The sequence below is a fragment of the Dermacentor albipictus genome, chromosome 5, assembly GCF_038994185.2.
Source record: "Dermacentor albipictus isolate Rhodes 1998 colony chromosome 5, USDA_Dalb.pri_finalv2, whole genome shotgun sequence".
NCBI lineage: Eukaryota > Metazoa > Arthropoda > Arachnida > Ixodida > Ixodidae > Dermacentor > Dermacentor albipictus.
In genome coordinates this window covers 135,514,775-135,537,752 of record NC_091825.1, presented here as the reverse complement: position 1 = coordinate 135,537,752, position 22,978 = coordinate 135,514,775, and the positions used below count along the sequence as shown (strand labels likewise).

The window sequence follows — 22,978 nt, the reverse complement described above, 5'->3', positions numbered from 1 at the left end:
CTGTATGCTTAAATAGGCGAAAGAAAAACTTTTAAAACATATACGAGCGCTTCATCTTTTTTTTCTTTTTCTATCATCACAGTCTTTGACCAAATGTTTGAACGATCCCTTGAAGAGGCTGCATACAGCCGGTGGGGAGGGCTATGGCTGGTCCGCGGCGTCAGCTGCCGAGGTCAGTCCGCGGTACCAAAGTGTGTAACGTGCATCACTGCTGCTCCTGCAAGGGGCGATGGCGAGCCGATACGAGTAAGGCTCGATGTGACGCTCCCTTGGCTATTGTCACCGCTGACACTGGTGGCACGACGTCCCCGCGACGAAGGGCCGCTCTCGTCGTTGGTGGAACGAAAGGGTGAGAGGAAAAGCGTAGTGCTTCGCAAGACGGGCTGTGCGGCGACGACGGCGACGATATGGCGCCAGAGTAGCGCGCCTCGTTGGAATGGAAACTAAGAGCGATACTCGCAGCGTTCTCTTCCTAATATAAACCTACATAATCATGATGCAGAACATTGACAGGCGAAATGAAAATACGTATAGAGCTGCGCTCAAATTTCGCATTATGGAGTACCGTGACCGTCGGTGAATTTTTTTTTCCATTCTGACACTCCTATGCTAACGCATTAAAAAACGAAACAGCGAGGGGAATGAACAAATGTCGGTCTGTGAATGTTGAGCGTGCACAAAGGTGAAGACGGCAAATAAGTTTTTGATGAAAGACAAGTGTCTGCCGGCACGCACCTTACGTGCGAGGCGCCGACTAAGGGGGGGGGTCTCCAGGCTCCGACCCCCCCCCTCCCACACAAACACCAAAAGTGCCACTACCAGAGCTTTGTCATCCACGTCATTTGAGGTTTCTTTTGACTTTCCTTGACCTTTTCGCTGGAACATTTATTAGGGCTAATAGCTTACTGCATCATTACTGGCGCGGACGTGCACGGAATTCATACTTTCGCTTTATTTCTGCAAATCCTGACAAAAGGAGGACACGCGCATGAGAAGCTCCAGCGCCGGCTGCTTCATCCGTATTTTCTCACTTCAACATTGTTTTAAATTTCCACTATAAACGCCATGCAAATATACAATATATTTAAGTATACACACCTAGGACAACCTTTATTATATATTGAAAGAGATGGAGGTAGTAAATTAAAACTTATTTCTAAAGGTATGGATAGCCTATGCCTAGAGAATGAATATGTTGCTGTATATGTTAACCATGCTTCAAATTGCTTTGCGTGCTTTTTTGACTATAAAAAAAAAAGCTGTAGAATTCAGTGACGCCTTCGATAGTCTTTTATCAGTGGCGTGTGAAATGCACGTGAGTGATATGTGCCTCAGTATCCCTTCTCTTTCCAGTAAGCAAAGCTAATGACTCGTTAAAAACACACTTCTAATAATTTACAGGAATTTATTAGGAATGGAAACATAATAATAATATTTAGGGTTTTACGTGCCAAAACCACTTTCTGATTATGAGGCACGCCGTAGTGGAGGACTCCGGAAATTTTGACCACCTGGGGTTCTTTAACGTGCACCTAAATCTAAGCACACGGGTGTTTTCGCATTTCGCCCCCATCGAAATGCGGCCGCCGTGGCCGGGATTCGATCCCGCGACCTCGTGCTCAGCAGCCCAACACCATAGCCACTGAGCAACCACGGCGGGTGAATGGAAACATCGTCACTAGCATGCAGAGGTCATAAATATATACAGGCTGTCCCAATTAACTATCGTGCACCAAGATTAACAAGATAAAGCAATGCGTTACTTGAAGAAAACCTAGTACATATTGTTTACAGTACAGTGCAGTCAGTAGCTGCAGGAAATTTTTCGTTACTGAGATTTAATTAGGTAATTGTAATTAATTATCTAACCGGAGAGGCAATATCCTAATTATCAAAGTGTCAATGAGGCATTTGAAGGCACAGCCAAGAGACATCTAAGTGCGGCATGCTTTTTTTAATACAAAACCTATCACCGCAAGAGTCATTTGACAACGTCAGTGCAAAGGTTTAAAGGTGCGTTTTGTCTACCGACCCAGTCGCATGTTTTTCTCTAATGAGCAGAAAGTAAACATGATCCGTGCCTTGGGATCTGTAAATGGCAACATAAGGAAGGCCGCATATATATATATATATATATATATATATATATATATATATATATATATATATATATATATATATATATATATATATATATATATATATATATATACACACATATATGTGTGTGTATGTATGTATGTATGTATGTATGTATGTATGTATGTATGTATGTATGTATGTATGTATGTATGTATGTACGTATCAGTCATGGAAGTGTGGCGGTAGACCAAGCGCATCGACTATCATCCGAAATTATGAGAACCTGAGACAAACTGGTGGCTTGCAGAAACAGCGACGGAGGACTCCATTTTTAAGTCCTACCCTTATACGCACCGATATTCTAGCATTTGTGGCCTCAAACCCTCATGCTAGCATGCGGGACGTAGCCGCCTAGGCACCAATCTCCAAGTCATCAGTTGGGAGGATTCTGAATGGCGGCCTTTCACCCGTACCACCGTAACCAGCACCAAAGCTTAGAAGATAGGCACCTGTAGAATCGTCTATAGATTTCTCGAATCGGGTCCTCACAAAAGCCGATGAGTCACCAGACTTTTTGAGCAACATCATGTGCACAGATGAAGCCAATTTTCGCAGAAGCGCCTTGTTAAATTTGCATAATGCACACTATTGGGTGGACTTCAATCTACACTGGGTAAAGCGAAATCGGCACCGGTACCAGTGGTCGCTCAATGTGTTCGGAATTTACGCCAGTGCTATAATCGATCCCATCTTCTTCGATCACACTCTGACTGGACAGCGTTACGTGAACGAAATCTTTGATGGAGTGGTGGATGAGATTCTCAACGAAGTTCCGTTGTCAGGTCATCCATTTGTGTGGTATCAGCAAGATGGGGCACCCGCACACAGCAGCAGCCAAGCACGAAACTCGCTGGATGCGACTTTTCACGCGCAATAGATTAGAAGGCATGGGTCTGTACATTGGCCGGCTAGGTCACCTGACCTCTCTCCACTCGATTTCTTTCTTTGGGGTTATGTTAAAGATCGTGTCTAAATTATCGAGACGGACGTAAGATTAGTTCAAGGCAAGCATAACGGATTTCTGCCGTAGAATTCGGGCGTCGGTCATCAAGAAACCCTCCGAAGATGTGATATAACGGACTCAGTACTGCGTAGCTGCAAAAGACCTATTCGTACACGTCCTCTGGTGTCCAACGGATCTTACGAATTCATAGATAATGAGGGCACACTGAAATCTGATGTTTTTTTTTTGCAGACTTCCTAACTGCAAATTCGGCTTATTTAGAAGTGTTATATTTACTTTCATGAATACATCGGTTCTGCCTTTCTTCTACACGTTGGTCGCTTCCCGGTCTGTTTATTTCGCTTTTATTTTTTGACACGAACCTGTTTTCGCAGCACCTATACACTCTAATGAAATATGAAACGGTCAATTTAATTTGGCTTTCGGTCCGAAACAAGTTTCTGGCCCAAAACATAGCTTCGCGCGCACTCTTTCGATGCAGTGCGAGAAAAGCCGGGATTTTGAAATATGCTATGCCTATTACATTGCTTTTCGCGTTTCATGCATCATTAGAGCGGCGCTTTGGCCGCGTTATCAAGGCGCTTTTGTTATCAATGTGATCAGTCGGCCTTAAGAGACGGATAAGTGTAACGTAGAAATGAGAGGAAGGATTAGCTGCGAAGCCGCGTGACTTGCTGTTGGTGCTTCTTCCGTACCATTATCAAGGTGATGCGCAGTCTCTTCGGGTTTGCGACAGGCAATGCACTTGCTTTCAATCAGCTTATTTGAGAGCGCTGCTTTATGATGCGAGTAAGAGCGCACTCACGTGGTATTTTTCAGACTTTGTGAGGTTTCTTTGCTAGTCGGAAAAAAATGTACGCAATTAGTACGTCGCTTAAGACACCGCAGTTAGATGTCATCTTGGGGTGGCTAAAAGTGCCTCATTGGCACATTGAAAATTAGGATAGTACTTGAGTCAGATAATTAATTGCAATTATCGAATTAGATCTCAGCAACGAAATAATTACTGGCGAATACTCCACTGTACTGGAAACAATATATGCGCTATAGGTTTTCTTCGAGTAACGCAACTGTTCTTTTGTTAAAGTCTTGGTGCATGATAGTGGGGGAACACTGTATAATTCACTCAGTAATAACCGAAATGAGCCAAGGCAGATTGACTGGAAATCAGAATCAACAGTAGTCATGCGCAGACGCGCTTATACTCGCACTCACACAAAAAGAAAGGAAAAAGCAAGAAAGAAAGAAAGGAAGAAAGAATGCAGTTTCACCGGAAAGGCGACGCAGGATTAGTGATAGCCAAGTACGCGATAATTATACGAAGGAATTAAGATTACACCACCGAGAAGACTCAGGCTGTGAAATTGAACTGTCTCCTACTATGAGGTCTTGCATATATACTCAAACAACGCCGTCACTTAAGAGCTCAATTCTTCGAGGTCACACGAAGTTTGTTTAACTGCAAGGAAGAAAAAAGTATATATATGGGGGGTCGGAAAGCTGGCCGCGGACCCCAGCCCCTCCCCGAAAAAATGAACTCTCCGCCTATGGACGGGATGGTAAATTCATCACAGAAAAATAATGTGTTGCCCGATCCATGTGCCCAGACTAAAGACTCAAGTAATAAGCTTGAAGTGAAGTTTTTCATAGTGCGATCGGGGCCGCGACTAGGTACGGTTTCACGCGAACTCGGCGGCTGCAAACCGAAAACGGTTCTGGCAGCGCGGGACCACGTACGCTAGCGTTATCGACACCACGACAATTTTCAGTTTCCTTCCGGACCGCTTCGGACTTGCAGTTTCTGCGTCGGGCTGTTGGTTAGTGTGATCGCTGCGTTGTATTTCAAACTACTGCTATCTTTCACTTTTATTCTTCTTGTTATTTCACCCCAGTCACAGCTGCATTAAGCCACTTCTTGTTCTGTACCCTTTGACCAGCGAAATAATTTATGTCTTCGAAGTAATCGTTGCACAGTTGTCGGTAACTGCCGTGCAACATCGGTTTGTTATTTGCATTCCCTTTAATCAGTCTTTCATTTCCTGTATATGTAATTTGTTGATAATAACTTCTATGAGCTGACCTTGCCGAGTTAGAAAGCCGGTAGATGAGCATGTAAAACTAAGCTAAATGTGCAACAGCCGGGTTGTCCGTTTGCCCTTGAAAATCTGTGTTTACCACTTGCCAACAGCGTATATGTCTACTGCGCAGATTCATGGACGACCGAGCCTCGTAAAACCATGGACGCCGCGCCCAAAGTTCATGCTCAAGCGGCAGCGCCCGCCGAGGAGAAGAAGCCGGCTTGCAAGCCATGCTGCCGAGGCAAGAAGCTGAAGAAACCCAGCGAGGTACACACCGTGCTTCGATCGCGTCTGTGCCAGTACATGGGTGACAGAGGCGTTCCCGCTTCCGCATGCCTAACCTGCTGTCGTCACCCTCGCACCATTCCAGCTCTTCAAATTAAGTCAGTTCGCGCAATCTTGTTCGTATGCGGCTTCCAAAACGCGTGTTTCATTTAGAGGTCGGTAGTGGAAGTTCAGCGAACAGAGGAGAAACCACTGGACGCACCATTTTACCCTCCTCTTCTTGAGTACCTGACCTGGCGTATAAACTCTATTCCTCCCTTTGGTCTTTCGGAGGCGGCTCCATATTTTTGCATAGTAAAATGATAATAATACACCTAAAACCAAACAGCGTAGTGAATGAACAAATGTCAGTCTGTGGATGTTGAGCGTGCCAAACCGCTGTCGGTAGCTGATTGATTAGTCACATGATGGCAGGTTAATGTCTTTGTGTCGGCCATAAAAGGAACTTGACCCAAATGAAGCTGGCGAATGCATATGCTTGATAGAAATAATAAATTTAGTACATAACCCCTTCATCCCATTTCCTCATTTGCATTTCGACTCTTGCTTTTAAATAACAATACACTTGAGCCCTTAGTACTGTATATTTAACTGTAATGTGCCATTATTCTTTGTTTTCCACTTGTTGACTGCCCAGGATCTACTTTCTCTATCAATTTATTATGATTTTGATTGGAGTAGGCAATATCGTAAGTGTAACTATGGAGAGAACAATAGGTTGAGGTTAAGTTGGCCTTGCTGACATGTGCAAGGCATGAACGACTGCTAACCTTTTCTTGACCTCTTTTGCAGTTGCCGCTGTACAGCTGTCCCTCGGAAAATGTTGAGTACGAACTTGTAGAAGAGCCTCCCGGTCAAGTTGAAAATGCGGTTCATTATGTGAGGACAAGCCTGAGCCCATACTACAGTGCAGTTGAGGTAAGGCTCCATTGAAACATTTGTAAATGCATTTAACCTGAGGTGTATTTAATTATGTCAGTACATAAACTCTGTCAAGGCATGGCATATGTAATTGTTTTGTTAAAGTTACCACAGTTGACAGTGATGTTAATTGCAATTACAGTGGCTTACGTTTACATGTTTTTTTTTCAGCCACATATTACTGTAAGCACAGAATGTTCTGTGAAACTTGCATGCAGAAACTTAAATCAGTTGTCTCTAGAATATTTTGTTGTTTTCTTTCAGTCTGCAAGTGAAAGGGTCGGGGATGTGTACACAACTGCCATTGAGCATTCAAAATGTGAGTCTTGTCTCTTTCATTTGCAGAAGGCGTTTGGGAAACTTGAAACTAAAGTTCTTTATGTTGACTTCTTCATTTCAGCAAGCTATGAGTATGTAACTAGGGAGGAAAATATGGTTGCGAGGGCCATGGCCATATCTTTGGGAGGCCTTACAGGAATCGTTCTTGGAGCCAGGGGTAAGCACAACAATTCTCAGAAGAATGATTGTGACGGTTGATAATATTTGGATTACGCTTTTTGTGTGGGGCTCTGCCGGATTTGCAAATTGCACAGTTGAGGGAACAAAGTTCTTTGAGTATATGCTATGTTGCCACACTAGTAGTGGGCACGGTCTGATATTTTGGAGTGATGCCTTTTCCAGATGCTAATGCCTTTTAGCACATTTAGCGTTTGCTAGTGGACAAGTGACGCTCTATGGCGAAGTGCTGAATGTGGCCACTCACAAATGCGAAAAGCGCCGAAAGGCATTAACATTGAAAAAGGCAACACTACAACATACCGGCCTGGCTTTGCCTTTTCTGACATTTGGGGTCAGCACTTACAGGGATTTATGTTGCGCTTGTCATACAAAAACTTATTGTGTACAGAAAGTTTCATTTGGAATGCACACATTTTTACTTCCACGGTGACAGTTTAGAGTGAATGAAGCAGAATAACTAAGTTTATGCTTGTTCTCGGTAGCAGAGGTAATATGAGCACAGTTGAGGTATATATTTGTTTTCATAGGCTGTGTCTTCTTTTTCTAGGAGGAATGTTCAAGAAGCTGATCTATGGAAGTGTGGGAGCTACTGCTGCTGCTGCGGCCTGCTATCCCAAGGAAGCCAGGCAGTTCTCTCAGGATTACCTGGTTGTTGCTCGTGACCAGGCTGCTGCTGCTGTGAAGCAGGTCACAGGCAAGCTAAACAATGCACCAGTCACTGAAGAGGTCAAAGATGTAAATATTATCGAGAGGACCTAGTTAATGTAATCAGCAGGTTCGTAAGTTTGACTCGTATGCAGTAATATGCCGTAGATGTCACTCTGGGGTGGATCATTGAGAAGGGGAGGAAGGGAAAGTAAAGGCGTCGCTTCTCTGAATCCGTGAGTGGTATCATGTAAAAGTGGGGGACAAAAGGCTAGCAGCTGGTGACAGGAGTGAAAGCATGAGGTAGGTTTAGAATTGTAAGCAAAATGGGAAATTTATTTTCAAAACAATAATTGAGAGGAGTGGATGAAAAGACAGTTTCTTTTTTGTAGGGGACCTTCTTAATACACCAGTGTTATCCATTTCTTAGTGCTTGTGCAGTTGTGTAGCCAGTGCTTTTGGGCAGCAACCTGTTTCTCTTAAGAAATGGTTGCCGTGACACTGGTTGCATCTATAGCTGTTGGCCTCCTTTATTCATTCACGTCGTGAACCCATGATTTTTCTATTCTGTTCTGTCTTTAACGTGCTACTTTGAAAACACTGCTTCTGATAACTGGTTGTGTGCATTGATCAGTGGTGGCCCATTCACTCATACTAAGTCTGCATTTGTAGGCTCTATTACGATGTTTGTCCTTTTTTTAACTTCCACACAGGCCATGACCTAAACGACCTGTTTTCGAAAGTGCAACTTCCAAAGCTGCCTGACTTCTCTGCGAAGACGTTTGACCAAGTGGGCCAGCAAGTGAGTGACATTCAGTACTATGGTTTCAGGCTGGCCGATCCTGAATCGGTAAATACTGTGTTCTGCACTTCACAGTTGATGCATTTATGCATGTTGTAGGCCGCAAATTCTACGTAAGTGTTGTAAGTGATCGTGGGTGTTTTTGCTTGTGGTAACCATTGGCTTCCTTTCTGTTTGTCTATTGCAGAAGAGCTCGTAGTAGTGTTTCCTGCCAAAACACTTCAGGCAAGTATGAGTTTTCATTTTTAGGAGGCTCATATCATTTAGCATGTGTTGCATTGGGAAGAGGTAGCTGCAACTGTACGAGGAAAACAAAAAATGAAGCCAGAGAGAGCATAGGGGGAATTATTCGTTTTCCAATGAAGTGTTCAGGTAATAAGTAAAAGAGAAAGGAAAGTGAATGAAAAGACAACCTTAGCTTGCCCACAACACTGAAGTAGATTCACAGCTCAACTATGACTGGCTGACTTAAGAGGAAGCTTTAGCTCGGGCCCAACTCCGACGCGGCCTATTCAAATACATGTAAAAACGCAAAAACGTTTTTCTGAGATAACCCCTGAACCGATTTTGATGAAATTTGTTGCATTTGAGAGAGTAAGATAAATTCTAGTGACTGTTGGAAGCAGAATTTTGATTTAGGGCTTGCATTTTGTTAGAAAGATTTTCAAAAATTCAGAAGTTTGAAAAAAATAAAAGCATGAAGTTTACAAACTAATAGCTCTGCATCAAGAACAGATATCGCGGTTCTGTAAACGGCATCCATTAGATCATTCAAAGCGGACAAATAATATATGTCATTTTACATCTTACGTGAATTTGTTACATTGTTTACGAGGGTTCTGTAAAAGTTGTAATTACATATTATTACATTTTTTGAGGTTCAAGTGTAACATATCAATTTTGTCCGCTTTAGATGTGCTATCAGATACAATTTACAGAATTGCGATATCATTTTTTCTTGTTGAGTTACAGAGTTGTAAACTTGATAGTTTCGTTTTCTGAAAATTTGCAATTTTTGTCAATTTTTTATAAACTATTGAAGGCCTAACTCAAAAATTCGAAACCAACAGTCACTAGATTTTAAGTTTTTCTTTTACATGCAGCAAACCTAGTCAAATTTAGTGCAGTGGTTGCCGAGAAAAACGAATTCTCCTTTTACATGTATTTAGATAGGAGCACCCGAGCTAAAGCTTCCTCTTATGTAGCATCTATAATGTTGTCATAATACAGTATGAAAAGACAACTTGCCGCAGCTGGGAGGCAAATCCACATCTTCCAAATCACATGTGAACTTGGCATTCTGGTAGATACAGGTAGCCAGTTTACTTTGAAGGCATCGAAAACTGCACAGTGCTGTTATACTGTGTTATATTACAATATAATAAATACTACAACGTCTACTGATATGTCAGCCAATCATATTGGAGCTGTGAGTCTACTTCAGTGTGTTGCAGCCATATCGTGGACAAGGTAATATTGGCTTCAAGGAACTGTTCTGAAATAATAACCCCTGTATTCTAGAATGTTCCTCCACACAACATTCCACCGCAACATAGAATAGTAGATAGCCGCGCCAGCCCCTCTAAACAAGCGATCACTGCACTTCGGAATCATCCACGCCAGTTCTAGAGGATCACAGTATCTTCTTGAGCCGAAGGGCGGTGCTGTGCTCAACTCGGTGAAGTGGAGGAAGAGCTTTGAGTCGAGAATCGCTTGAGCATACAAGCGTAAATCTCTTTGGTAAAGCTGTGCTTCCTTCCTGTGGTAAAGCTGTACCTGCTATTACAGTGCTTTTAATCATTTCCTTCCATTTTTTTTTTGTGCACAGGTGTGGCTTTCCAAGCCAGCAAGATGGACATTGGCTAACCTCTGCAAGAAATTTAGGTCAACGCAATAAATGTTATCTAAATGTTTTATTGGCGTAGTTTGCTTTTCGTCTGTTTTTATCATTGCATTGGTTTCAGTTGCTACAGTAACCATGCAACTGTTGTTTTGCTTTAATTAAGGTAAGAACTGACCGATACCAAACCGGGCATGATGATTTAATTGATCGCCAGTATGGTGTACACGCAAAATATGGCCAGCTGCAGTGCTGCAATAATGCGGCGAGGCCAGCCAAGCGGCGCAGCGACGCTGGTCTTTCTCGTCGCTCTGTTTTTGTAACGGTTATAAATGACATAACTTGGCCGGGTGGTGGAGTTATTGGAAAACCATTATCCAAAGCTTCTCAGCGTTGCTGTGAGTGCTAGTACTTCCTGAATCGGTTATTTGGCCGCTGTAAACGGCCACCACTTTGCTAGAAAAATACGCGTCGCCTACTAAACATTCCATATAAATGCGTAAACACACGCACTACAGGCGCTACAGGCACGACCATCCACACGCAACAAATTAAGTGGTCAGGTGTTGCCATCTGTCGATAGCGATGTGAACGTACCTACGCGTTGCTGCAAACATATTTTTGGTACCCCTAAAACTTGGAGCTGCTAAAGATAAAGAGAAAATAGACAGAAGAAATAAACCAAACTGCTGAAGTGAACAAACCAAGCTACTGAAGTGTAATGGCATTGCTTTGTTGCAAAGTGGGCTTCAAGGAGGCTGCTCAAATATTTGTCCACACAATACAGCTTCGTCTCTCTACATGTTACTACATGTGTTACTTGCATGACGGAACTTCCGGTAATTTCTCTCCAGAAAATGTAAACTTCCTGGGAGTGTCTACTTTCGTGCTTCTCGACCGAAACTGCCGAAACTGCAGAAGCATGATCATCTCGCCATGGAAGTCATTACCTGTGATATGTTACTTAATTATAGTTACCTCAAGTCATGGTAAGTAGCATTAATAGAAGTCTACCGCAGTTTCTCGGACGAAGCACAGATCGGACTCGTGTCGGACTCCTAGGATCAAGCTCGTTTTTGCACACTCTAGTTGGAGGCTGCTTGCTTTCCTTGTAATACTTGCCCGCTTTCTTTGTTCTGTATTGGTCAAGACAACATATACTTTTCTTGAGCCGAATACTGACATTTGACATTCTTTTGCAGCTGCAAACATCTACGATCAGCTCAAATATTTTGAAACTTTAAAGGTTAGCGATCTGAGTCATTCCATCACAAAGCGAGGCACGCAGCCAAGCAAGCATAAATTCAACACAATCAAAGAAGTAAGCTTCAGAGCCCATGGCAGGTACGTGTATTGTTGTGAACGCATTTGTTAGCTAACTTTTCTGTCTTCGATGGATAACCGTTTTTGTTGCCGATTAGGGACTTTCGGCTCATCCTCAACCCGACCAAAGGCTTGTTGTCAGCCCACTTTAAAGCGTACACAGTGGATGGTTCTGGCAACAAGAGGCCTGTATGGGTCGACCAGAATCAGTTCTTTGAAGGCAGGGTGTTTGGTAAGCCATCATTTTTTTCTGCAGTCCTTGTGCACTGGAATATCGCGTAATCAATGATCTTGCTGCTCACGATGCCTAAGAACGCTAGCAATTAAAGTGTAAGGCGCACATGTGAAGAGAAGTTTTATTTAAGTGTAACTGTTGTACAGTACACTTTGAGAATGGTACAAAAGGCAAAATGCCTGACGAGGCCCATCTCCCTACAATCACTTGTAGCATTTAACAGACAGCAGCAGAGACACTTCGCTACACAACGAACATAAAGCAGGGTCACTTTCACAATATGAAAACACGCATGGAATAACATTGTTTAACACCCAACGCACTTGCACTGAATACGTATACTACTTTTCGCTCTGTACGTAGCAACCACTCCAAGCCCTAGAAGAAGTACTCTGATAGACGAGGTCTTCAATGTGTTTGTTATTATTAAGAGAATGTATAATTTGAAATTCAAACGTTAATCTACTACTTTAAACTTCTGGTTCTCTCATCGTATTCTACATCATCCTCCGCAGGGGAACTTGTCTCTAATGTGAGTGCGCACATTGATGAAGGTGTTATGACAGCGTCAATACGTCTCAAGGACGACATATATGTTGTTGAACCGTCATGGAGGCACATCCCTAATGACCATAATGACACAATGATTGTGTACCGAGCATCTGATGTCAAGTACTCCTGGGATCCAACACAGGGAGCCCAGTCTTTGTGAGTATTCTTTTCTTCTATGAATTCACTTTTATTTACACCTAATTCCAACATTCTTTGCAGACTTTGCTGATTTGGGGGCTAACATATTGCACTGGGTTTGTTGATTTGTCGTGCTATACCAGCACTAAGAAATGGGACACGAGGCGAAGGCGGCAAATCATGGCACTGAACTACCAGCTGAAGCTTCATTCTGATATGTTTCTAAATAACTATTGGCAGCGGTATCCAAACAGAGTAGGTAAAGGTGAAAATTTAAAAAAAAATGTATAATTTAAACATGCAAGGCAATACAGGTATGCAGCAGAGCAGGTCTTTTTGAAGGCTAATGTTCAGTGCCGTGTTGTGCCATCCTTGTCTCATGTCCTGTCCCTTAGCGCTGGTATTACATAATGACATAGGGTAAAAAAAAATATATTACTCGGAGAAAGTCTTTCTCAGATGCAGCAGTATACAGGGTGTTTTAGCGAACACTTTCTTACTTGTGTGCTTCAGTGCATGAAACGGCATTTTGTTAACAAATTAACTGGAACGCCAATGCATTCCTCTGCAAAGTTCGGGAATCGATATCTCGAAACTGGTGTCATCTTGACAATTTGTTCCAAGTGGATCCACCTTGCGAACTCCACAGCTATAATTTGTAAATTGCAATATGGGCCATAATGTAATTAGTTAAAATCTTAATTAGTGAATTTTTATTAATTAGTCAATTTCATGTCTCAATTTTTTGTGCAAGTATTGTCCGTTGCTTTGAGTAGACCAGCTCATGAACCAGAATTGGGATATCTGCCACAGGCAACTTTTAAAGATTTTTGAAAGTGTTTGCTGAAACGCCCTGTATTTTATCCCAGTAACTACTGCATCCTGCTGCTGTGCATAAAGTCACAGGTTTGATCCCTGGTTGTGGCTGCCACATTCCGATAGGTGCAATGCAAAAATGCCATGCTTTAGGCGCATGAACCCCAGCTGGTAAAAGTTAATCTGATGCCGTCAATTATGGCGTCTTTCATGGCCCAAGTGCTGCTTTAGAATGTTAAGCACCATCAATAATTTTAGCTCCTTATCATATGGACTTGAAGTGTGACATCCTAGTTTATTTCTTAACCACTAAAGAAAGGGAACTTGACATAGCTGAAACTGTGTTTGCTAGTAGAATCGAGTTCAGTAGCGCCTAGCAAAATGTTTTGAGTGTGCAAATAGTCATCTTTCCCGATAACACAGATAAGAGTTTCAGGAACGCTTGCTTCAATACTCTCTAGTAGATTGTAAGGCTCATTACGAAGTGAAGGCTCTCTCAAGGATACCTTGAAACCACACCAGACTTTATGTTAGGTTGTTATGCCTTGTTTATGGGTATTACTTATGAATTCGCTTGACTGAAATGCAGAACCAAGTACTGTGGCTATGTCAAGGAGAATGGAAATGCCACGGAGGTTACCGGCGACCTGTCTGAAAACTTGAGCCACTGGAATGATGGAAGCAGCATCACGTCTCATGTCCAAAAGCGACAGGCAATGGAACCCTACCACTGGGAACCTGTGCAGACCCGCTGTTCTCTTCTCCTTGTGGCTGACCACCGTTTCTATGAAAACATGGGGGGCCGTAACCTCAAGAGCACCATTAATTTCTTGGTGAGTGCCCCTGAACTTTTTCAGTCGTTTACCCTTTAAACCACAAGCGCAAGCTGCACCTTTCCTGCTGGTTTGTGCCAGTATTGCCAAGGATGAATCCCGCTCATACGTCGCACACTTTGCTTCGCTTTGTTCCCCAGTGATGAGTCATACACACCAGCTCAATTCACCAATAGCTATAGGCTGTGGACACTCGTGCTTATCATTTTGTAATTTGCATAAGTTTTGCAGTCATGAGTGCAAAGAATATTTTGGAGACGTTTATGCGACCCTGGGAGGATCGACAAAATTTATCGAATTATCCGCCTGGTCGAATTAAACAAGATGCAGAAAAAAACTCCAGGACACACCACTGATTCATTGGCAGTATTTGCCTGATTCTAACACAGCCCCAAATCAAATGCACGCCCACTTACAATGTGTCCAAAGTAGAAAAGTAACACAGAAATGATATTAAAGCTCCTAAACAAATTAGAAATCTAATGCACATCTGATTTTTAGCAAGAACAGTGGCAAGGGTCTGCACAATAGTGTTGCACAGTGGCGCCCTGTTTCTTTATGTCAGCTTTGCTGCAATGCATATTTGTTTTACGTATGGCAAAGCATACAAATATCGCGAAAATCGCGAAGGAGATTTTGGTTTCATATCCGAGGGCACCATGGAGACAATATTTTGCGCAATTTACAAAATCGACTTAACTGTAGTCGAATTAACGAAAGTATACTGTGCTTTGAGAAAAATTATCTGCCGATGCCTTACTCAGTGGTTCCATTGAATACAAGAGACAAACCATACAACTATTATTTTGGAAGAACAATATTACATGGAAAAATGTTGCAATATAAACGATAAATTGGAAAATTTCATCTATTTTTCATGGAAAGAACTTGAGAATTTTGTTATCTGCAATGAGTTTGTAATCATGCTCAGGAAACATGCTGCAAACAGTTATAGGTGAGCGCGATAACGATGCTACGGCAACATTGGTCGGAAGCAGACGGGAAGTGTAGTCCTAGCTCTAAGAGCGTAATAATTTTTTTTTTATCAAGCCGACGCTCCTGTGGTTGTTTTCTAAAGTGTTGAATTATTTCTACAATAATAGGCGGTGTCCAGATCTACGCCTCAGCAAGGGCTGCCTCCAAGTAACAGAAACCAATCTCGAAAGCCATGCTTTTGTTGGGTGCATGCGCCAGGCCTATTTGTTTTTTAGCCAAGGCAAACAATGTAGCAGAATATGCCAGTAGTGATATTACTGCAGTGATGACACCCATTCACAGCAGAATTAGTCATTGGCAGCTGAAATCTCATCGAGAAATAGAGCTCTGGGCACTCACTTGCAAACTCACGTGCGAGCAAACGCACTCAGGTGTGCTGTCATGCAGTGAGGGACACCACGACTCTGTCGCTTCATGCGTTGCTGTGAACATAGCACAGCTCAATAATGTGAACTTTCTTTTCGTTCATAATACACATTGAATAAAGTGCAAATGCCTAGGCAATCTACAGATTGCAATCTTAAACAACAAGCGTACAGCACTTAATAGCAGCTGACTTATGTACAGTAACTTTATTGACTCCATCAGAAATAATAAGGTCTCACTGCCAGTTCATGCTACTTACCTTTTTCAATTCCTACTTAACTTGCAAACAGAATGCTCAATTCTATCACTATAAATCATGCTCTTTTCGTTTCTGCTAACATCTCATGGGCAGTTGTCAGTTCCTTAAAGATTTCAGCAGCATCTTGAAAATCTACTGAAGTTTTGCTAGATGACCGTGTCTGGCATTTTGCTCTTTATCGAAGGGTATTCAAATTTTGGCAGCTAGGTAATCACTTTTCATACCAAGACATTCGTGATGTGTAGTTTAGTGATAGTCATTTGTGTAATAAATTCGAGGATAATTTTTTTTTCAACAGCTTTTTTGGAAGTCGTAAAAGTAAAAAGAAACACGTAGAACTTGCTCTCCTACTTGCTAGACTCTCACACTGTCAAATGGTCAATATGCTGATTGTTAGTCAGAATTTGGGCTTGTTGGGTTATCATCTTAAATTTTTTTCCCTTGAATTGTTTCAAAAAGATAGCAATGAAACTGTTGTTTGTGCAATGGTGTAGACCATGCCTACCAAGCTGCAAAGTGAATTTAATTTTTAGCTGCTGAATGGCTCTCTCTTGCCTCATAATTTTTGCTTGTATAATGGCTGTGACTTAATTTGCATTCTTGTAAACCCTGCACATATTATGCCACATGCAGATAACCCTGATCGATCGAGTCAACAAGATATTCCTTGACACTGAATGGCGAGACAGCGACCGCCATCCTGGCTTTCGTGGAATGGGCTTTGTCATTCAAGAAGTGATGGTACACACCGAACCAACACCTGTGCTTCGTAACGAAGTACATTACAACATGGCGGGTGTGACCTGGAATGTCCGAGACCTTCTGGAGGCAAGTTCTAGATTGGTAACTTGGTGCTGCTTCTTAAATACATGCTGCAGTGATTCCTTTCAGTCAGTAGGTATCGCAGTAGGTATGTCATGATGTGGCACATAGCAGGTAAGCTAATATAGGACCTGTTTTGAAAACGAAAAAAAATGGTATGCAAGTTTCATTGGTATTAAACGGCACTTATTTTAACTCGGTTGGCACAGTGAAACTATGCATGCATGTACACTCATCGCAAAATGCCGAACTTACCCATTTCAGGGCACCAAACTCCCATAAACACTATTTTTATGAGCTTCAAATTCTAGGAGAAAGATATCTTCAACCAACATTCCTCTTAGATGCAGTAAACCAATACTTATTGCACTTCCCTCAAAGCCATCGGTGGCATCGTGCTTCGACACACTGTCAAACACTTGAGCCGCTTCAGCTGGCAGCATCGCGCACACACCCATAAAAAATTTGAAATAGGTATTTGAAGCTGGAAGCACTGCAATTTTGCGCCCGGCACCTGATGATGATGACAACCAAGTGGTGCTTTCTGTAATGGGTATATCTCGGGCAGCGCAATGTAACAGTAAAAAATTGTAGCACCCTTCAGTTATTTATTGAGTCAGTTCTATGGGATTAGCATTTTATTTAGGAAAAACTGAATTATAACAGTAAACTACATAGCATGACCTCCAATCACGGAAGCACCTATATCACGAAGACCGTGTTGACGGCCATCACTGGTGTTGCCACGCTGCTTCCATGGCGAGCCATAAAAGCTGACATCTGTTTGAACGATCACTCCACTGTTATTATATGATCGAATTTGTTTCCTAATGCTGTCTGCCATGCACCATTTCTCGTACTAGCAAAAAAAAAAGCATATATTCGTCACGCCTGCATCCACGGTTTGATGCAAGTATGTCACACCACTGTATAAGGAGTACCGGCAAAAATTTCTGTGGAAAGCCATGACTTGTACACCAAAAAATACGATACTCATGTGTTGTGAAGCCATATTTGATTAAAAAGAAAGAAAGAAAATGCAATACAGAAGTAATAAGAAGACAGGTCGAGTAATCATTACGTGAAGAACAGCACTTGTCCTGTCTGCTGATATTTTGTTACTTGTCCCGTTTGTCCTTGTGAACCCACTTAGCTTGATACTCAGCTGTAGTTTTGTGAGGAACTTGGTAGATTCCATAATATTGAGTGCTGTTTCTGTGGAAATAATCAATCAGTTTGAGTTGGCCCATTCTCAGCTGGTAGCATTTAGTTCTTGTTGGCTTTGGAAGGTTATGATTGTTTATATTTAACTGTAGGTTTGTAGATAGAAGAAGTATTAAATGTTTTCATGTGAACAAGATATCATGTAAAAAAATAAAGACATTTTGTTATGCTGCATATTTAACTTAAATACCAAACGAAGCTAGTTGATTGGTTTTCATGAATGTTAGTTCAGTGCTGTGAGGTGTAGTGGTACATTGAACTTGATATTAGCAGCACTTTATTCATAGCGGTGAAATCAACTGATTTGTAGTGAACTGATTCATAGCATGTACAATTTATAAAAATATTTTAATCTAAATAAATTTATTGCATTTGACATTGCACATAGACCTTACATAATATGGAATTTGTACGTAGATCCTAAATCTCCCTATACATAGAGAGTAAAAAAAAATGGTATTCTCAGTATTATGGTGCAAAAGAATATATCTATATAGATATTGTTAAGCATTCAGTTTGCTTTTATCAAAAAAATTTAATTCAGATGGAGGGATAACATACAGTCAAGTGCTTCTACAACGAACACCTCTAAACAAAATGACCTGCATAATCAAGTAATCATTCTGCCCCAGTTCTATTTTGAGGTGTGCACAGCATGACCTTTACAATGAAGTGAGCTGTATAATGAATATTGTCAGAGGCTCCAAGCATAATGAAAGTGGCAGTGTTCTTTGTGCATTGGAAAGTATGCATGTTTGTGTGTCGGTGTGTGTAATATATGAACCTTTCATGGAGCAAGTACCACAGAAATGCATGGTTTCACTTTGATAGCAGCATGAACAACCTTACAGGGTCTTTGTTAACTGTGACATTTTATCTAAAGTGCTTGACTTAGTAGCACTTGTCTTTGGGCTAGTTGGTGCGTGCTTCTTGCAGTGAAAATGACGCAATGCACCAAGAAAGAGACAGGCAAACAGAAAGGGCGTCACTAGCTAGCACATGTTTAATAATGACAGATTTATGGTGGTATGATGCATGGAACCGGGCTGCACATGTATGGCATGGCTACATACTTCGATGTTTTCAAGGAATAAAGTTAGTTGCGAGTGATGCCCTTTACTTTCACCTGTCTCTTTCTTGGTGCGTTGCGTCGTTTTCGTTGTAAAATGCTTGACTCAGTTCCAACAGAACTAAGTGTGCCATAGACCATGTCAGCACAGAATAGTTTTGATCACCCTAACTTGTATTCACCTATTTATGTGCTGGTTGTAAGTTGACAGAATATTTTAGTATATCATTATTTGGGTTCTTTAACTTTTGTCTTGGGGTTTCCCACCTGTTGTTTGCCATTTGTGTCGTGTATGTGGCATCATTTTGCATGTGCATGTTACCTTGCACTTTGGTTGCACGTTTCTCTGTTTTTGCAGGCATTTTCTACTAAGTGTAGAACCAGCACTTGCTTGTGCCACCTGTTCACAGACCAGTCATTCACTGATGATGGCAATGTGCTCGGGCTGGGATATGTGGCCTCCGCTAACCCTTTCTCCGCGGGTGGCATCTGTAGCACCGAAGGTTGTTGGGCACCATCCCTACCCCTTTTTCCTCACCTTTCTGCCACCTCTTTCTCCTTCCTCTTTCTCAACACTGCATTGCATGATACATTGCTTGTCAGTACACATTGCAACGTGGAACATCATTTACGCGCCTTTATGTGCTGCACAGAATGGTGTGTCAGGTTACTGCACATTTGCTTACTTTAGGAAGACTAAGTGTTCCTCGATAGGCCGTCAAGTTTTGCTTGTTCCTGAGGTAAGAGCAGATATTGCTGCAGTGGAACGCTTGCCATGTATTATCACTTCAGGAGATTTCAGTGATGTGATTACTCACTGCAGTTGCTCAGTAGCTATAAAATTATGCTGCTGAGCATATCTGCTGCTACTGGGCATGTTTGCTGCTGCTGGGCATGAACATGCCGCTCGCACGTTTGATTCTCAGCACTGGCGGCTGCATTATGATAGGTCAGGATATACATACGCTTGCGTATCTAGTTTAGGTGTACATGAAAGAACCTCTCGGGATCAAAATAATCTGGAGCTCTCCATTGTGGCACCTCTCTCAGCCCCTGTGCTGTTTCGGATGTCAAGATCAATCAATCAACCAACCAACCAATCAATCAATTGACCAATCAATCGATAAATAAATAAATAAATAAATAAATAAATAAATAAAGTGTTCACTGGCTTTGTCAAAGTGCAACACCATCAACTTCTTGAAGTTCATAAGTGTTGCTTGTAGCTTTATCAAGTGATACTTGTGACAGATGAGTGTACCTGATGATACAACTTCAAATAGGTTTTTCTTTCCCACAAATTAAATAAGGAGTCTCAGCCCCACAATTGTGCTGTTATCCTGATTTCTTTCAGCAGCCTCTTTCTTCTAGTTAAACATCTGCACCATGTTCCATCATAATGGTTTCTGAAGAAGGCCTGCAGAGGATGACAGTCACTTGAGTGATATAACATCGCATATAGTTTGCAGTGTTGCAGTGCTGGGTTTGATTTGCACTTTTTTTCTTGGTATAGGTTGGTGTTGGAAAATTATTTTGCTTCTTAAGACAAAGTTATTTGTTTAGTTTTACTATGATCTTGTACGTATGTTCCAAGAGCAGGTGTTGTTTGTTGCCATGCAAAATAGTTGTGTAGGTGAAGTAACTGTCAGCTTGAATTGGTAAAGGCAGTGTTGGAGTTTTCTGTTATGAGAGGAATCAAGCTTTTGTTTTTTATTCCTACTAGCTATGTGGAAGTGGAAGTGCATGTGAATTCGAAAGTGATGACGTGAAGTCATGACGTGAAGCAAGGTGGGAATGGGCATGGTGGTGACACATTCTGTGCACGCACCGGTGGTGCATTCTGTTGGTTAATTTTCATTGTATGAGAAAGCTACCCAAGTTATTAATTGGATAGCATGCCTGGCAAAAAGAATAAGGCTTGTTTTTTCTACCGCTGCTCTGTAGTACTCGTATCTTGCTTGAAATTTCCAAATTGCTAAAGCGGTTGTCAAAGTTGAAGCAGCTGGAAATCAAAATGATGTTCCACTGCATGTATGAAAAGCAAAAGAATCCCTGCTTGTGGGCTTCGTGCTGGCTTGCCTTGCATTGCAATTTATTTTGTTCATCTACATGAACATTTCTCTCCCTGCACATGTTTTAGCTTTTACCTGTGTGCATTGTATGCATTGCTTACTTAAATATTGGAACGAGGGATGGCAGTACACTTCACCAAGGGGTCCTGTATTATAAAGAAATCTGCTAATCAAAATTGAAATGCCATTGAAATAGTTGGGTTAATGAAGTGCAGTATCCGGAATTCTAAAAAAAAAATAGGTGTGTATGAAACAGTTCAGCACAGCTTATCGCTAGTGCAGGCACAATGTTGACAAGAATAAATTTTCAGTGGCCTGTGAGGTTTGTGAACCATGTTTGATGGCAGCAAAACTAAGGGACACACACAAAAGAAGTACAGCAGTGAACACGATAGCACTTTCTTGCAACTGAATAAGTTTACTGAAAAAATTTTCCACATACATTCAGACACAGTGCATTACAGGTTCTTGCACTGCGATCAAACATAGTTCAAGTTCATTATGTGTTTAGAAATGGAAATGTCATTGTTTGCTGTTGACAATCAGAGTGAGGTGTTAATGTCCAGTACTTCGTGTGTCTATGTGGTGTTACAGCTAGCCACTGCCTCTCAGATTAAGTTTGCACTGTCATGTGGGGCAGAACAAGCTGCCGTTAAGTGTGCAGTACATTTCAACTGTTCTCAGCCTTGGTAATGAACTGTCGACATGCTCTAGTCCGTAGTGTTTCTGTGACATTATGTGCCAGCACATTTGTGCATGTGAGTAACTGTGCTGCCTCTGACTTGGTTCGGTATGGCTTGGACTAACCTCACAAACATTGGCATGTCCTCCGCCACCCGGCAGGTCTTCTCTCGCAGCCTGAACCACCGCTGGTTCTGCCTGGCACACTTGTTTACCGATCAGAAGTTTGAAGGGGGCATCCTGGGCCTTGCTTACGTGGGCTCCCCTCGCCGCAATTCCGTGGGCGGCATTTGCAGCCCTGGTACGAGCATGCCTTCCTTTCTTCTTTTTTCATGTGGCCTCCTTTCCTGTCTTTGCTAGGCTGCTTATTTGCGAGTTGGTAGTTGCGCACATTGCAACTACAGTGAGTGCGTAGTTGCAGCAGTTGTCGAGTGTTTCGAAGCTGCTGTGCAAGTGACAACAGCTGTCTCTGAGCTGCTTTTGGCGAGGCTTCTGTGGCACTCTAGGTGTTTCTATGCTTAATGGAGTGAGGGGAAACTGTACCTATCGATCTGCAGAGCTTTGCAGCACCAGGAGTTGCGCATGGTTTTGTTGTGGAAAATACAATGCAAAGAAAATGAAAACACAGAGCTGGAGAGGTATGCAGGACAGGTAGACGTACAGGTCAGCACCACTCCTGTGTACTTCTCCAGATCTGCAGTTTTGTCTTCTTTATGCTGTGTTCACCACTAAGAAGTTCAACTGACTCACCCAACTCACTGTTTTGCTGCTGGACGCGGGTACTTTGGCTATTTATCTAGTGACTGCATTAGTCTTGTTGACTTTGTTATGGCTGTACAATCTCCCTTAAGCATACTAGAATGTGACACTTGATACTAAGACTTAATATGGGCTATGGATTGGAGAGTCTATTGTGCTTTCATTTCTCCAGCATTCTTAAGAGTGAGGAGGAGCCCTGCCCTTTGCCCACCAGAAACACATAATGTCGATATCTTTATATGCGACTCCTACTAGATGACATGATATTGGCTGTGGTCACACAAGGCATGGCCTGCATATGGTATGGGTGACAGAAGGTGTACTTGCTTAGCAGTACTGCTTGTCATCGGGTGTCATTAAGATGGTGAGATGAGGTTTGGCTTATGGAGAATAAAAGAAAAAATTAGATTTTCACCTTTTTCCAACTGGGACATCAAACAGATAATAAAATCACATTTGATATAAAATCTTGGGGAGAAATACTTGACCGGTTAAGGAGATGTATTTAGAATGCTGTTTAGTAATTCTTTCAGGCCATGGTAAAATGATCAGCCTAATTTTAAACAAAGCACACCATGAATATTTTGCCGACAAGCATTAATACCTATAGTTATCATATATGCTCGCGTAAGGCCCA

General features: G+C 42.0%; 2 protein-coding genes across 4 annotated transcripts in view; both read left to right on the top strand.

The window, feature by feature from the left end:
- The first annotated feature begins 4,765 nt into the window (after positions 1 to 4,765).
- Positions 4,766 to 10,272, top strand: Mic26-27 (MICOS subunit 26/27). Of its 3 annotated transcripts, none has more exons than XM_065441101.1 (9): positions 4,766 to 4,923; positions 5,315 to 5,451; positions 6,262 to 6,387; positions 6,655 to 6,709; positions 6,791 to 6,886; positions 7,457 to 7,603; positions 8,268 to 8,356; positions 8,544 to 8,581; positions 10,185 to 10,272. In XM_065441101.1, the coding sequence occupies exons 2-8, from the start codon at positions 5,344 to 5,346 to the stop codon at positions 8,553 to 8,555; spliced, it is 633 nt and encodes a 210-aa protein (XP_065297173.1). In that variant the 5' UTR covers positions 4,766 to 4,923; positions 5,315 to 5,343; the 3' UTR covers positions 8,556 to 8,581; positions 10,185 to 10,272. The 3 variants fall into 3 exon arrangements, with proteins under 3 accessions (XP_065297173.1, XP_065297171.1, XP_065297172.1); XM_065441099.1 differs by having other exon boundaries at positions 8,268 to 8,404; XM_065441100.1 differs by lacking the exon at positions 4,766 to 4,923 and adding an exon at positions 4,951 to 5,106 and having other exon boundaries at positions 8,268 to 8,404.
- Positions 10,273 to 11,045: 773 nt separating this feature from the next.
- Tace (ADAM 17-like protease Tace) overlaps positions 11,046 to 22,978 on the top strand; it is a 31,296-nt gene continuing 19,363 nt past the window's right edge. The window contains exons 1-7 of the mRNA XM_065441098.1: positions 11,046 to 11,185; positions 11,399 to 11,540; positions 11,618 to 11,751; positions 12,270 to 12,462; positions 13,850 to 14,093; positions 16,348 to 16,542; positions 21,745 to 21,883. Of these exons, the coding sequence (XP_065297170.1) occupies positions 11,119 to 11,185; positions 11,399 to 11,540; positions 11,618 to 11,751; positions 12,270 to 12,462; positions 13,850 to 14,093; positions 16,348 to 16,542; positions 21,745 to 21,883 (1,114 nt within the window). The 5' untranslated portion in view covers positions 11,046 to 11,118. The remainder of the gene's footprint in view (positions 11,186 to 11,398; positions 11,541 to 11,617; positions 11,752 to 12,269; positions 12,463 to 13,849; positions 14,094 to 16,347; positions 16,543 to 21,744; positions 21,884 to 22,978) is intronic.